This window comes from Idiotropiscis lumnitzeri, chromosome 10 (genome assembly GCF_059441095.1).
Source record: "Idiotropiscis lumnitzeri isolate Australia: NSW breed Sydney's pygmy pipehorse chromosome 10, RoL_Ilum_1.0, whole genome shotgun sequence".
In the NCBI taxonomy this organism is placed as follows: Eukaryota; Metazoa; Chordata; class Actinopteri; order Syngnathiformes; family Syngnathidae; genus Idiotropiscis; species Idiotropiscis lumnitzeri.
Genome location: NC_142400.1, coordinates 15,353,714 through 15,369,335, shown reverse-complemented (window position 1 = coordinate 15,369,335; position 15,622 = coordinate 15,353,714). Strand labels below are relative to the sequence as shown.

At 40.8% G+C, this 15,622-nt stretch overlaps 2 protein-coding genes across 4 annotated transcripts; one reads left to right on the top strand and one right to left on the bottom strand.

Moving 5' to 3' along the window:
- The first annotated feature begins 2,293 nt into the window (after positions 1-2,293).
- Positions 2,294-9,418, top strand: rbm42 (RNA binding motif protein 42). Its single transcript, XM_088307100.1, has 12 exons — positions 2,294-2,593; positions 2,878-2,935; positions 3,125-3,260; positions 3,860-3,926; positions 5,060-5,131; positions 5,221-5,375; positions 5,479-5,646; positions 5,997-6,197; positions 7,692-7,812; positions 7,895-7,992; positions 8,686-8,782; positions 9,217-9,418. The coding sequence occupies exons 2-12, from the start codon at positions 2,880-2,882 to the stop codon at positions 9,327-9,329; spliced, it is 1,284 nt and encodes a 427-aa protein (XP_088163226.1). The 5' UTR covers positions 2,294-2,593; positions 2,878-2,879; the 3' UTR covers positions 9,330-9,418.
- Positions 9,419-9,492: 74 nt separating this feature from the next.
- On the bottom strand, positions 9,493-15,512 carry ppox (protoporphyrinogen oxidase). Of its 3 annotated transcripts, none has more exons than XM_088307099.1 (13): positions 15,411-15,512; positions 14,615-14,701; positions 14,388-14,522; positions 14,029-14,144; positions 13,018-13,150; positions 12,384-12,528; positions 12,108-12,301; positions 11,604-11,664; positions 11,135-11,253; positions 10,943-11,056; positions 10,334-10,483; positions 10,163-10,205; positions 9,493-10,080 (listed from the first exon to the last, which is right to left on the bottom strand). In XM_088307099.1, exons 2-13 carry the CDS (start codon positions 14,696-14,698, stop codon positions 9,944-9,946), a joined length of 1,431 nt encoding a protein of 476 aa, XP_088163225.1. In that variant the 5' UTR covers positions 14,699-14,701; positions 15,411-15,512; the 3' UTR covers positions 9,493-9,943. The 3 variants fall into 3 exon arrangements, with proteins under 3 accessions (XP_088163225.1, XP_088163223.1, XP_088163224.1); XM_088307097.1 differs by having other exon boundaries at positions 15,388-15,505; XM_088307098.1 differs by having other exon boundaries at positions 15,292-15,440.
- Between the last annotated feature and the right edge of the window lie 110 nt (positions 15,513-15,622).

The following is a 15,622-nucleotide window of genomic DNA, read 5'->3' as shown; positions in this document are numbered from 1 at the left end:
ACCACACGTCACCAAACAAAACGGCACAAAACATTTAAGCTATTTACGTAAATAATGGTGGTCTTTGTTAATTTCCCTCACCAATTTACTCAATGTGAAATCTGCACCTGTTTATCTTAAAATTAAGCCATAACGAGGCTGTATGATACAACCATGTTGTATACAACCATGTTGTATCATACAACAGAATTATCGCTTTATTTTAGGGTTGCCAAATGTCCCGTATATTGGGCTAAATTGGGTCGTCTCATACGGGACCTCAAATGTCCCGTATATACTCTTGTAACTACATCAAACTGCATTCTACAGATCCTAGGTCGGATAAACGCAAAGTCCGATGAAGCGTCAATTACATTACCTGTCAACCAATCACAGGCATAAGGCCTGCCTGATGCACTGAGGAGGATTTTTGAAGGTGAAGAAAACAACTTAAAAGCTGCTGCGCTTTCTTTCTTTTTTTTTTTACCGCGTGGGTGTGTTTTTGATCAGCTTGTAAAAAAAAAACTTGAGGAAAACTAGCTCTGCATCACAGTTATTAAAAAAATAAATAACATGACGCAAAACTACTGTTAAAAAAGTCAGGTTCATTTTTCTGTTGTCGTGACTGTCATAGCACCCTCTGGTGGTTAGCCTGTTAATGTCATTTAATTTTAGTTCGGCATGTTTTAGCCACCTTTTTTCAGGACCCGCGATAACTACAAGACAAAAAAAAGTAATCGTAACCGTTCAACTTTCCATTCAAAATCGATCGGTCCGTTTGCATTAGCATGTAAGTGACTCAGTAAAAAGTGTCGAAAATAGACACTTTTACGATTTGTTTGAGGACATTTCAGTTGATGTCGCCCATAGTGTTTTGAACTTTGTGTATGGATACGACCGCAGTAAATTGGTGTCATGTTGACTAGGCATTTTATTGCCTCCGCTCCTGTTTTTCATTGTCATTTGCTCAATAAACTACACACCCATATCCAAGGAAATTAAAGATTGCAGAGATTAAAATGTTTGATTATTGCTCAACTGGACAATATGTACTAACCGGACGATTATCATCCCCACAAACTTTTGATACCCAATCATACCAGCAAATATTTTACAGTTACATAGCCAAGAGGAAGGATTAACGGGAATTTACGCACACCACCATGGCACCGTGCACCTGTTCCTTATTTAGGAGTGAGAACTTTGGCAACCCTACTTGTATGACAACAGGTAGATTATGATACGCGTGTGAATAGTGTCAAATTCAAGTCTCGGGGGGCTGATTTTGCCCGCCATAGAATTTTATATGGCTCACTAAAGCATATCAAGTGTGTCTATACAATTTGGTTTCTGCTGGATAGCAGAATTTGGAAAGAATGTCACTGTTGCAGTACCATTGGAAAAAAGAGAAGGTAAAAGTAAATTGTTAAGACGTCATATAGAAAAAAAGATGGCAAGGAGAAAATACCGGGAAGGAAATATTAAAATGTAAAAATATATTAATAATAAGAATTAAGGAAAGGATATGAAGAGAGGAAGTTATGACACGACTCAGGATTGGTCGTATGGGACTGAATTATACAATGTATGCAATTGAAAAAACGGATTCTGCCAAGTGTGAGTGATGTGGTGTTAAAGAAAACATCTATCCATCCATCCATCTTCTGTACCGCTTCTCCTCACTAGGGTCGCAGGGGGTGCTGGAGCCTATCCCAGCTATCTTCGGGCAGTAGGCGGGGGACACTCTGAACTGATTGCCAGCCAATTGCAGGGCACAGAGGAACAACCATCCACACTCACACTCAATTTAGAGTGTTCAATCGGCCTGCCATGCATGTTTTTTTGGAATGTGGGAGGAAACCGGAGGACCCGGAGGAAACCCTCGCAAGCACAGGGAGAACATGGAAACTCCACACAGGAAGGCCGGAGCCGGGATCGAACTCATGGCCGCTGCTATCTCTCACTGTGAGGCCATCGTGCTAACCATTCGGCCACTGTGCCACCTATAGAAAACATGGGCCATGTAAATACTGTATACACTGTCTCAAGTTTAGGATGAAATGGAACGTGAGAGAGGCACGGCACGAGACGATTGGTAGTGTACTTGGGGCCCAAAGGAGAAAGGGATAAGATCAGGCGTGTGACAGTGAGGGAAGCTATTTTTACATATTTGAGGAAAACGAAGTTGATGAGATTGTAAGAGTACTGCATACCTTTGTACACTAGGGGGCGGTATGCATCTAAACCTCGCACCAATGCTCTATTAATCGAAAGAAGAATTATTTATTCCCCTCCTCCCACATACTCCGATCCACTGAGGGGCAGTATAATAACAGGAATACGACGGAAATGCAACCTGAAAGCTAATGCTAACATGGTGGCGGTTGTTTTGACGACTATTTCTGGTTTTCTATTATTATTTTTCTTATAATCATGACTATGTGTAGTTGACATGATATTTTAAAGAAGTACCATATTGGTTAATAAGCAAATTATACAGCTCGCGCTTTACCCCAATTTTCCGATAACAAGGCATTTTATATGCTAGCTAAAGCCCAGCTTTGAGAAGACTACATTCTATTTCCCTTCGAAAGAATCGCAATTGCAAATAAAGGTAAGTGCAATTTAAATGACACTAAATTTCAATGGTGAGAATAAATGGCGTTAACCTGATATGACGCAAATAATCCACCATGTGATGTCTAAATCTCTGCTCGGCTATTAATTTAAACAACCCACCAAAGAACGCAGACAAAACGAATAATTACGTGATATCAGCAATTGAACGTCCATGGTTCTGTTACGATTCACATTAGACATGATTTCACGAATTAATGAGTGTCTGAAAATGTTGAGGATGTTCTGACAGTTTTTCCTGATGTCTGTTGGTATGTCCAGCAATGGCGCTAAAGTCAGGAGAGGAACGTATGAAGGAGATGGAGGCGGAGATGGCTCTGTGAGTACCACTTCTTATTCTGGATTCTGACTCCAGTCAGAGATGCCGCCTAGTTTATTATTATTATCTCTCAAACTTTACAGTCCCATTTTCAAAAACAGTAGAACTTGAATGACTCTTCAGTAGAAAACGTAAAGGTCTCCAATCCCAGTGCAGACTTTACATGTTTCACCATATCTCTCGTTATAGGTTTGAGCAAGAGGTTCTAGGCGGACCTGTGTCACTAGCAGGAGACCCACCTGTCATGGAGGCTGTGCCTGTAGCTTTAGCTGTAACAGCGCTACCAGTAGTCCGACCAATTATTGGCACCAACACCTACAGACAGGTTTGTATGCTTTCATTAGTTATGAAGAACAAATGGCCTCTGATTCTCCCTCTCTATTTTTTTTGTTTTTCTCCATTCAAGGTGGATACATGTTATCGTCCAAAGTATCAAGACAAACCTTAATTAAGCAATTAGCTGGCTCCCTTTAATTCTCACTTTGTGGGGACAGTTTGACAGAGGCACTTTTGTATATCAGCTTGATCCCACCCATGGAAAAAAAATCAATTTTTAAAATAGGGCTGCCACAAAGCATTATTTTGGTAGTCAACTAATCAACCATTGTCAGATTTTGGCGCATGTGCACCCTAGACAGGCAAACAGTCAGCGGGGAAAAGCGCGAGATGAGGTTGTTTCAAGAGAAAAAGGTTGCGCCAAATTATTTATATAGCACATTTCAAAACAGCAATGTATAAATAAACGACTCGTCGATTTCTTACATTAATTGTTGACAATATTTAACAACCGAAGAAACGTAGAAAGCTGTGCAATTAAGAATAACACTGATGTACCACACATTTCTCGAAAGTCACGCCAAATGTAAAAACACCTCTGATCATCATCATATTTTCATCCCTCACTTCTTTTTCTTGCTTCGCCAGGTCCAACAAACACTAGAGGCCAGAGGGGCTTTTGTTGGACCACCACCACCCACCTTTGTTGGACCAGGTAAACGGAATTCAGACCTGTGAAATCACTCACTCAAATATATATAACCATTAGAAACTGGGGCAGAACAGTTTTGAAAAATAATCAAATAGTTTTTTTCTTCCCTCAGTATTGGAATTCTGATGTATTATTATTTTATCTACCTCCACTTCTTTTATTTTTAACAAGCAATACATTTATTTGTATAACAATAAATAATGTCAGATTTATTATGCACAAGTGTTTTGCTATAATATACTACAATAAAGGCAAATAAACTCAGAATTAATGTGATTTGTAACATTATTACATTTCTGTAAAATAATTTGTGTAATTGTTGAAAGAGAATAAGTGCAAAGACTTAGCTTAATTCACTATTGAATACTTGGATACACTTGTGGGTGCCTTCTTCAGCTATCTTGGCACGGAGCTGTAGCCTTAGGCCAGGGACAAGTGTCTTTAAGTGATGTCCAAGCTTTACTGGGTGTTTCGGCGCTCAAACCACAACACCCTCCAGTTGGCAGTTCTGCACTGAGAGGCCAGCACACTTCCCATCTGCCCCTGACTACCAGCATTCCTTCTCACTCTTACTCCAAATCCAACATGAGGCACGCTTTGCCTCCTCCCACATTCGACGAGTAGCTTGTTTCTTGCTTTGCTCGTCCATCCCTATGGCAGACAAAAAAACTCCACGCATAGTTTGCCGGGAAGCCCCTGCACCTTATCTCTATCTGTGAAAAAACATGCCTGTCAGCCTTTGTCTCTTCACTCTTGGTCCAGGTGTTGATACTTGGCAGCCTTCCTTTCTTGGACCCCCTCGCAACCTTCCTCCCATGGCACTCTGCGCTTGACCGGAATTGTCTTCCGGTCCTTGATTCACCACAGCACTATGTTCGAGCGCAGACTTGTTTAAGCAATCCCAGGGAACTGCAGCCTCTTCCCGAGATCCACCATCATCTCCCAGGAGCTTGCCGTGTGGAGAATGCTCGGTCGCTCCCTGAAGTGTTATGTGTTTTGTGTTATTTGGGCTAAAATGCCTGTGCCACATAAACACGTGGTGTCGCGGCTCACTGCACTCAATTGTGGCTGGGTCGACTCAATTGTTCGATGACGCAGTGCCAACCCTGATCAAGTGTATGACTTGTCTCCTGCAGTCCCTCCGGTGAGTGCTCCTCCTCCTCCCAAGATGAGACCAGCCTTCGTTCCCCATATTTTACAGAAACCTGGTGAAGTTAACCCACCAATAACAGTTTGACTAGTTTGGTACTTGAATGAGATAATCTGATCCTATTTGTGTATACATGTTATGCTACAGGCGGTCCGGGGCTCCATATCCTGCGCGGTCCTCCAGTAGCCCCTCCTCTGCCGCGGCCTCCTCCACCTCCGCCCATGATGATCTCACCTCCATTGCAGGGCCAAGCGCCTCAGGGTGTTTCTCCGCCCGTGCAGCACATGACCTCTGCACCTCCTGTCAGTCTTCGTGGCATTACACATTGCGCTCAATGAGATAATAATGATCATTAACAGCTTAAATTTGATTTAAAAAAAACACTCCAAACTGTTGTTTGTTCAGGTCAGCGATGTGATGTCCATGGTGCCCTCGCCACCCACCAGAACAGCAGTCTCGACTTCCATCAAGCCCCCGACAGTCTTCCAAGCGGCGCCCACTGTTTACTCTGCTCAGCCTGTCACTGTTGCACTCCGAAAAACTGACATTAGGGCTCAGCGGCAAGCCAGAATGGTAGCATGTCTTTTAACACTTTTTAAGAGGAATAACAAAAGTTCTGTTGTCGTTATATGACCCCTCGCCACCTCCATCACTGCCATTATCTGGTTACATACCGCTTTTTTGTTTTAGTAGGAGCACAGTGGCCCCTAACCTGAAATTTGAGGGCCACTCATTGTAAATCAACTTGTGAATTTCTCTGTATGAGTGATAGTTGGGCTGAAGTGTGCCGCAAAATATTCATAATAATAATAATTTTCAGAAAATCAGTGAATTACTAACCACACTTGCGCAAGAAAATAAAAAAACAAAAGTTATTGTATTTTTTTTCCCCTCCATGCTAAAGTTATCTGTTGCGGCTTCAGGAGGAGCTGGCGGCTCGGGTTGCTGAGCAACAGGCCGCCGTGGTGGCGGCAGGGTTGCTGGAGAAGAAGGAGAGCGAAGACAGTGGCGCTGTCATTGGGCCCAGCATGCCCGAGCGTGAGCCTGTGCGCCCTGAGGTGCACACGCCCATCTGGACTAAAGGAAAGACTTTGAGCAAACATTCAAAGAACGACCACGCTTCGGTATTTCATTTTCTTTGTTTATATATTTATGTTTAATAGAATGATTATTGTATCTACATGTAAATAACAAATATTACAAGATATTACTAGGGATGTAACAATAACGGAAATATCACAAGATAGTTTTCACAATGTCCTCGTCATCATGTTACGATATTAAAAGCAGTCCATCTCCGTCAAAAAAAAACTACTTTTCACCTGCTTCAACCGAACACGGCATTGTGAACTACATAGACCAAAATACTTTGCATTGTTGAGCCAAACACATGACAACAAAATTAATTGACAAAGCCTTTTTCTTTGTCACTGCTGGAATATTTGTCAATATATATTGTGATAATTATTGTATCGTAAGGTTCATATTGTGATAATATATTCTGACATCGTTGCATCCCTAGCCATTACAATATTTTATAATATCAGCCCAAAAAGTATTTCTAATGCAGAAGAAAATTTGACTTTTTTTAAATCTTCCCAACGAATTCTTATGGATATTTAACATGCACTACGAAAATAAGTATATTAATAGACAAACAGAAATATTTGCAAAAGAAACGCAGGCAAAATGAAACGGTTTGATTTGACATATTGGAAAGAAGCAAAACTCATTTACTCCTACCCGTGTGAAACAAGTGCTCAAGTAATTTGAGAATCTCTGTAAAAAAAAAAAAAAATGCGTACGTTCGATTGCTGATGAAGAGAGCTTAAAAAAGAAACTTGAGTCACGCTGGCACTGTATTGTACGCCGTTTTGCCGGCATTTAGTGACAGATCCAGCGTTAGCAAGCCGCGGTCAGGTGCTCCAAATAGGCTTGCATGAGCCATCAAATTACTGTACCAAGGCAGTTTAATAGACGTAAATGACTCTGCAGAATTTTTTTGTCATTTGTATTTATAATTGTTCAAGTAAAAAAAAAAAAAAATTTAATTTCTTTTTTTAAAATTATTTTTATCTGATTATTTGTTTGAATTTTTCTGTTAATTGCATTGATATGGAATATGCATACAAATAGTAAAACCTTAATGAATAATCCAATGATAATTCGGTAACAAAGAAAACCCCTTGGGATTTTCACCCCCTCATTTGTGAATATATTAAAAATCATTTCTTAATACCACTTTTTTAATTGGATTCTATTTGTGAATTTCAACACCACACTCAAAATGTTTCGGAGTTCGACTTCACAATTAGCATCATAAAAAACTCTCATTGTTCTTAAAATTGTATTGAACACAGTTAAAAAAAAAACATTTGTTAAATGGAAACTACAGGCAAAGCATTGAGAATCAAATCGGATGTAAATGTGTCATGTTTGAGGTGTCATTCATTTAAATGAGAACAAAATATTTCCTGCCTACTTGAACAGTACATGCAAATTAGACAATCCAAATATTTTACCCAGCTGCAGTCTAAATCCAGTTGAACATTATCTATTGTGTTAGCCAGAAACCTGTTTCTTTTTTTCTATCCAAAGTGTGTGTGTGTGTTTTCAAGTCAGTGGAAACTTCTTCGGAAGACAAAAAGGGCAAGCCCAAATCGGAGAAGGTGAAGAAGTGTATACGAACGGCAGCGGGGACTTCCTGGGAGGACGCCAGCCTGTTGGAGTGGGAAGCGGGTAGCGACACTTGCCATTATGACCCACGTATGAAGCGAAGGTTGCTTTGTCTCACCTCGACCCACATCTCTCTCGGTTGCAGATGACTTCCGTATCTTCTGCGGTGACCTTGGCAATGAGGTCAATGACGACATACTGGCCCGAGCCTTCAGCAGGTATCCGTCATTCCTCAAAGCAAAGGTGGGTTTGCCATGATGCTCACACTTATATCATTTGAAAAAACAGTCAACAATTATCTTATTGATTATTCCATTGATTACTTGAGTAATCAGCTTTGTTGTTACATCAAGCAGCAGCTCGTACCTGATTCAAATGATCAAGTTCATTATCAGGCTCCTGAGCTGATTATTTGAATCAAGTATTTTGGAGGAGGGAAACTTCTAAAACATGCAGGATGGGAACCATCGAGGACCAGAGCTGGTTGTATTAAGAACCAGCTGGGGAATTCAGTCCTCTTCAGACTGCTTGGGCCAGGTGGCGGCAGAGTTGCCGACCATCACCATATATGACTGTTCGCAGCCGCGTAGTGTTATTATGGATGTGGGACCAATTATCTCCATGGGAACCAGGCAACAGCCGTGCCTCCATCAGGATGTACTGTGGTCGGTCACAATTTTGCAGATGGCTCAGTCCCCCTGGAGGAGATATTTTCCACCACCATAGTGGACTAATTTTGACTTACTGGATGTTATTCATAAAAAAATGGAGACAAAAATTAGATTATGATGGAAGGGCACCTTTATTGGGGGTGGGCTGGAACACAAAACCACTGTTATACATGCGGGCTCACTGCAGTGTACTCATTAATTTTTTAATATGCAATTTTCACAATCAGTTTCGATAACTGTTTGTGCATTTCACTTCTCAATTTAGGTGGTGAGAGACAAGCGCACAGGAAAAACGAAAGGCTACGGCTTTGTCAGCTTCAAAGATCCGAATGATTATGTGCGAGCCATGAGGGAGATGAACGGTCAGTGTGTTTGTCAACTTTACAGCCACATTGTTTATATAACGCATAACACCCGGGTTGTCCCGATCCGATCAACGTGATTGGCTTGTTTTATGATTTTCAGATTGGTAAAATTGCACACCTAATCCTTGTCGGGATCAGTCAATCACACTCATAGATGATCGTAACGCCCCTAATTTGAACCACTGATTTTTTTTTTGTATCGCCTTATACATAGGTATCATACATTTATTCAAATTTCAAAAACGATTGAGATAATTTAGATGTGGTCTTCTTCATTGCATTGGATTGGGGATCGGCACTGGTAGAAAAATCAAGCGATCGGGTCGGGCGCAAAAAAAAAAAATGAAATATGATTGGGACATTCCTACAAAAACGCTAATTTGTTACTGTCTTGTGCTCATTTGAAATATTGTGTATTCCTCTCAATACAGGGAAGTATGTTGGCAGCCGTCCCATCAAACTGAGAAAAAGCATGTGGAAGGACCGCAACATGGAGGTTGTACGAAAAAAGCAGAGAGAAAAGAAGAAGCTGGGCCTTAAATAGATAGCCTTACATACATCATTGACATGGTGTCGCAAATGGACTTAAATGCATTTTCCCCTCCCCTTTTAAATAAAGTCAAATCTTCATGATGGCTATGTTGTTTTTCTCCACTGTATTCTTAAATCATTTGGCCTTTTTGGTCAACACACAGTCATCCAAGTCATACATTCATCAGTTTATTAGTAGCTCCGATAAAAAAAATACAGTTTTTGTACAATTCTTCCACTAGAAGTTAAGGCTTTGCTTCACTCAAGTGATTTTTATTTTGTTTAAAAAAATCAAATGCTTAAAAAGACTATTTTGCACAAGAGCTTCCATCTATTTATCGAGTAATCACATCTGTGAACTGCTTTGAGAAACTACCACAATGATCAAGCATTGCAGCACCCTTGACCTTGATTAGACCTGTTGGAAAGTGGATTTCTCATGCAAATGAGCCTCTGCTCACTCTCAAAGCATATGTTCACCTGCATTCATATTTAAAGGTCAGAGAAGCATTGCAAATTAAATTAGTGTATGTAATCCTCAGATTACATATGCAAAAATATTTTCCTTCACAACACTGATGTACATTTTAAAAAAATAAATTACAAGGTTATTTTTTTATACCTCCATTAAATTCCATTTCCCAATAATTCTTCTACAGCTGTCTTTGCACTAAAGATGACATCATTGACAGCCACGCCATCAAAGGAAGAGCCGGTCAGAGAAAGTGAAAGGCTGTTATTCTTTATGAATCTGCGCATATTGTCTAGAATGGCAAAAGACAACACATCCAAATGAAAATACAACAGAGCAAAGTGTAGCATAATCCCAAGGGAGTTAATACGTACCGACTCTGCAAAAGTGACCCTCGTAATACTGAGGTATACAATCCTGATGAGAAACAATCATTGAGCATTGTAATTTAACAGTTATGTAGTCCAAACATAGAAATCCAAAAGCTTCATTTGAAAAGCTTGAAGAACTCTTATGTCAAAGTACCGAACAGCACTTCGTCATACCTGGTGCAGAGCAACCCAACTCCAACTGGGTGGAGAGGTGACTCCCAGGTGACAGCGCACCGCCTCAGTGGCCCGCTGTAAAAGACGCTCGTCTGTTACTGTAGCTGGAGAGCCAAACGCTTCTTGGAACCAGGCACCTCCCATCATCACCTAGACAACGGCCACAAATTGGGAGTCAACACTAAAATAGCTGATGTTCATATTCTACTGGCTATAGGTAATTTAAAAAAATACTTTGATAATTTGGGATTGATTGGAACAAATCTAATAATCTTGAATTGCACAGTAAATCTGAAGATGCTGAATGTGATCATGACCGGGGTATCTGTACATTGGAGACGAGAGGGCATATGCAACAGAAATGCCAGTTATGTGAGACAATACCCCCCCCAAACCACAAAATTTCAAAGAATCAATACACTATATCCAGAAACATGCACTTGTGGAAATCATATTTGTCTTGAGTTGAGACAAAATGACACAGCAGTAAAAGTAACTGTTGTCAAAATACTGAATAGTGGACTGGTGGAAGCAACCCAAGCTAAGGTAGCAGGTAAGGGAACGCCAATACTTGACTGGCCATAGGCAACATTCGAAACCAGCGATTACCGTCAGTCTCGTTGTCACTCCTTCAGATCTGTTGTGTTGAGGGAAGGGGACAGAGTCGTAGACCACACCCAGTAAACCTTGATCCTCTGATGATGGAACCAGATGTCCAAATCCCTGACGAGACACCAACCCACGCACACACTTGTCACTTTACTGTGTGCGTGCGTTTGTGTGCATTAATGCTGTACTCACCGTTACAGGAAGTACGGAGCCCTCATACTGCAGATTTACGACAGCGACAGTTACACAGGAGATGTCCTGCAGCTTCTGGATGAGAGGCTGACAGGAGGACGGCAGCACAGACGAAAGTACTGAAGGCACCAAACACACACACGCAACTTATGTCTTTTCTCAGTTTGACTCACATTGTTCTTAAAATATAAGACTTTTTTTTAAATATGAAAACAACTCCTTTACTAGTCTCATTAACACATCTTGATCCATTCGTCTCAGTCTCCATATCGCCCTGGTCTAAAAGCATGCGACATAAATATCCGTGTTTGGAAACTGTTTTTTATCTTTACAATTATTTTTGTCAGATTTTATTCTGGATAAGGGCTTTTTTTTTCATTTTACAGTTTTGAGTTACAGTTAAACAGTACCCCTCCCTTGGCATTTGAGTTGTAAAATAATGTTAGGACCTCATGAAGCTGCAACTGACCTTTAGCAGGCAAAGCAGAGATGATGTGATCAGCCATTATGGTCCCATCCTCCAAATGGATCTGAACACAAACACACATTGTTAGAAACACACACTTGTTTCCATTTTACAAAATGTTTCCATTCCTTCAATACTCAGCAGCCTGAGCACCCTTCCGTCATTGTCAGTCCGTCATTTATTCAAGCTGGACCAAATTGTAATCGTCAGCCCGTCAGATGTTTTTAAACGCGCTTCCGTCATCGCTTCGGACAATGCACGTCATCGAAGTGTGGTGAGTGAATCATGAATTTTGTTTGATCACAAGGTCACGGAATAGGTAACAGGATGTGTCCACTGTACAAGGCAAACTTATGGCATTAAGTAAATAAAATATATTGCGAGTTTCGTTCTAATATTTTCTGAACATGATAACTATATGTTTATCTAACTGTACTTACATTTCGGTGAGAGCACGCTGACCAAAGAGGCCAATAAAAAGAAGAGTAAAAATGTTTGCTCTCTCACCGTCCAACCTGAAGCTGAAGGACTGATGCGTTGTACAGGCGCCTCTCGGTGTAGCTGCACCTTCTTGCTCCTTTGGAGAAAGTCAGTGATGGACTCTGGGAGTTCCTCCAACCCCCTTCTGAGGGACCACTGGGCCCACGACTCTTTCGAGGCTCTCTGGCTCAGAGCACCAGGAGGAACCACTTGGGAGGGACCTGCAGGTTTACGCCAATATAATGTTAACATCAAATTTGCTGCAAATGTGCATGAAAAATGGATTTGAAAGTGGATCGATACCAGAGCCCAGCAGCATGCCGAGCGTCAGGGAACCTCTACGCTGCTCTGCGTTGTAGAGGACGGGAAAACAGGAGCGCACACTCAACTTCCGGCAATCCCCCGCAAACACCCCCCGACACAGACTGTCCACAGCAATGTCTGCAAGCTAGAACCGTGCACACATAAATACACACAGAAAGAAAAGAAAGACACAAATTGTCATTGTGTCGAGTGCTCACGTGTCGTATGAAAAAAAGCTTGGGAACTCGTTCGTGGTTGAACTAGTAACAACTAGAAAAAGGCATGTCTGACGATGAGACAATGTTGTTGTGGTAATCGTGAAAGTTTCCAGCACCTACAAAGATTAGGCGGAAAATCTTCATTTGACAAGAGGACTTAAACATCATCCATGAGTTCCCGTCAATTTGTGGAAAAAAACGCTCACGAGAAACATGCACATACAGCTTCATGCTTGCAATATGACAAAACATCGAGAAAATTCACCAGATGCCACAACAACATATTTGTTTCTCTTAACAGTTTTTGAAAAAAAAAAAAAAAGAAAAAAAGACGGCGTCAGACCTCTTAAAAAAAACACGACCAACTTTCTTACTGTGTAGGAGCCAAGTCTTAACGGTTTCTCGTTTAGCCTTACCTCTTTTCCAAGCCTTCGGGACACAAACGAATGGATGGATTCATCCTCCTCTTTGCTTTTCTTGGCAAATATCTCTGTGGTGATGCTGAACAGCAGAGGCCGTGAGAAAGGAGGCACTGTCCGGAGAAGGCCACTAAAAAACACCAAGACAAAAGACAGGAGAATGGAATTGATTATATTAGACATTTGTCACTGAGACATTCTATTGGCGCAAAAGCCTTATTTCTGTTAATGGAATATTATGATATAACAATATAAACATCATATACAAGAACATTATGAGCAGTAGTGTTTTTTTTCCCCTATGGTACATAAAGTGCTGCCTTGAGATACACGATTAATTTGTTCCATGACCCAAAACACATCTTAGATCATCTATGCCCAATAAAATGAAAACAATACATAAATAATTCATTCCACCCACCCATAATGTTTTTTTATATGGATATATAGCATCGATAATACTGCACTTGTCCAAAATATTTCTAGTTTCGTTCTAACATTTTCAGAGAATGATTATCACATGCCTACACTTTAATTTTGGTGCTAATTTGTTATGTTTTAAGGACAAAGAGTTGTGATAGAAATCACATTGGAGGCTCGGAGGCTGACTGCATTGTCAGCCATTGCACTGTTCATGTCTTTTTCAACAAAGAACATGCAACCGGACATGAGGATGATATCCAAATTATGGCAATACTTGACAACACTATCCAGCACTTTTATAGCACAATAGACTGATAATCAAGTCAGAAAAAAACGTCACAGATATGAGAAAAAGCGGACAAAAATTTCAAACGTGTCCTCGCCCTTTGATACTTAACCGGCTCAAAGCTTTTTTCAGGAAATCAACTGCCATTGCACTTTTATTTCTTCTACACACTGACTAATCAAATGCTGAAAAATGAATTTTGACCGGTCTGTTCCTTCAAGAAACCTGATTTGACTTTTTCACAGAGATGCATTTTACTGTGCACCTTACAGAACCTTTAGTTGTAAGCAGTCTTTTACCTTATTCCTGAAGGCATCCTATGAAGTTGTTTGTTGACATACAAATATCTGTTTTTGGATGCATCGTGACTGTAGGTGACAGGCAGAATCTCCCCTGAAAGACCCAGGTCCTCCACCTATACAAACACACACTCTTTTTGAATAATAGACAGCAGTGTCTTATAATTAGAGGTGTATCTTTTTCTCCAATTGCACTTGTTTTCCCATCGCAATCAAAGTTCATACTTCAGTCATACAGCTTTCCAGAGACTGAAACGACCAATTCCAAAGAAATCATCATTGTGTTAAGGCGGTCACATTTGATTCACGTCAATACATTTTACTTATAGATGGTTAAAAATGACTGACAAATTACTTACCATATTAAGGGTATTTCGACCCACTGCCCCGGCAGGGCGAATCCCTCTGGGTCCATGTTCAAAGACCCCTCCATCAGACCTCCTGGTGGACCACAGCCAACCTCCAAAACGACTGCTGGACTCAACTAAAATGACCTTGAGAAGAAAACACAAAAACACAGTCAGTGGTTGAAGAAGGTCTGCAAACGGAGAAGTAGAGTAATACAGTAAAGAGATTTGTGTGCTACCTTAGCAATCTGGGGGCTTTTGCAAAGATAGTAAGATGCTGCCAATCCCCCGATTCCCCCTCCGATGACCGCCACAGTCCTCATTGGCTAAACAGGAGAAAAAAAATAATAATTATAATGGGAAATAATAGAGCAAATTTAAAACACGAGAGACAACAAACATGAGTATATTGTAACACAGTAAGTCTATGGAAGGGCGCGACGAGCCTGTCGATAATGATATGAAACCGTCGGTTTATCAGACGGATGACATGCATGCGCACAACCGGGCACATTTTTCCACATTCATCGCAAAACGTGCAGCAAATGATTGTGTCAACTATTTTGACTGCCACTGAAAATGTTCTTATGGAGCAAGATGTCCCAAACAGTACTGAAGGTGCAAGCCTATTCGCAAAATAACGCATTAAACATTGGCTTTTCTATTCATTCGTACTGAAATTTAACAAGTGATATCGCTGTTTGAGGTGGCCTTTCAGCATTTCGTGACGGTTTTCTGGTACACGCGCAGCTTGTTTTGGTCGTCAGTTCAAGTTTGTTTTTAAAGCTACATTGAAAGTGAAATTAATGTTGACTTCCAGACAACAAATTAAACATGCATGAACTGCTAAGCAGTACAGAAAATGGATGAGTGGGGTTAAAGTAAAAACAAATAATAACAATAAAAATAAAGTCACCTGTCAGACGGGTAGCTAGCACTCCACAAGCTTGAGAACCAGCCCAGACACAAACACTTCATAGTGTATCTCCACAGTGCACAAAAAAATACTTGCCTGGCATGTCAGGGTGGTGTTACCTTTAATTATGTCCGACCACCGGAATCCGCAATTCCACCGTGTCTGCTCCACGGACATATGAATGGACTATCAATTGGCCTCTCGTCACCGAAGCCACAGGGCAGCCATCTTACATTGCCACTCTTACTGCCTACTTCAATTTATTTTTATATTCCCGCTTTTTCGTTATCAGTGGGTGTTTCATCTATGGAGCAGTGCGAGCCTCTCAAAG

Excerpts from the sequence above, each read along its gene's own strand:
- rbm42 (XM_088307100.1), top strand. The coding sequence starts at position 2,880 with ATGGCGCTAAAGTCAGGAGAGGAACGTATGAAGGAGATGGAGGCGGAG. Across the intron at positions 2,936-3,124 it reads ATGGAGGCGGAGATGGCTCT|GTTTGAGCAAGAGGTTCTAG; the intron begins GTGAGTACCACT and ends CTCTCGTTATAG. Across the intron at positions 5,376-5,478 it reads ACATGACCTCTGCACCTCCT|GTCAGCGATGTGATGTCCAT; the intron begins GTCAGTCTTCGT and ends TTGTTTGTTCAG.
- ppox (XM_088307097.1), bottom strand. The coding sequence starts at position 15,468 with ATGTCCGTGGAGCAGACACGGTGGAATTGCGGATTCCGGTGGTCGGAC. Across the intron at positions 12,529-13,017 it reads CCCGAAGGCTTGGAAAAGAG|CTTGCAGACATTGCTGTGGA; the intron begins GTAAGGCTAAAC and ends GCACGGTTCTAG. Across the intron at positions 10,081-10,162 it reads GGGTCACTTTTGCAGAGTCG|ACAATATGCGCAGATTCATA; the intron begins GTACGTATTAAC and ends TTGCCATTCTAG.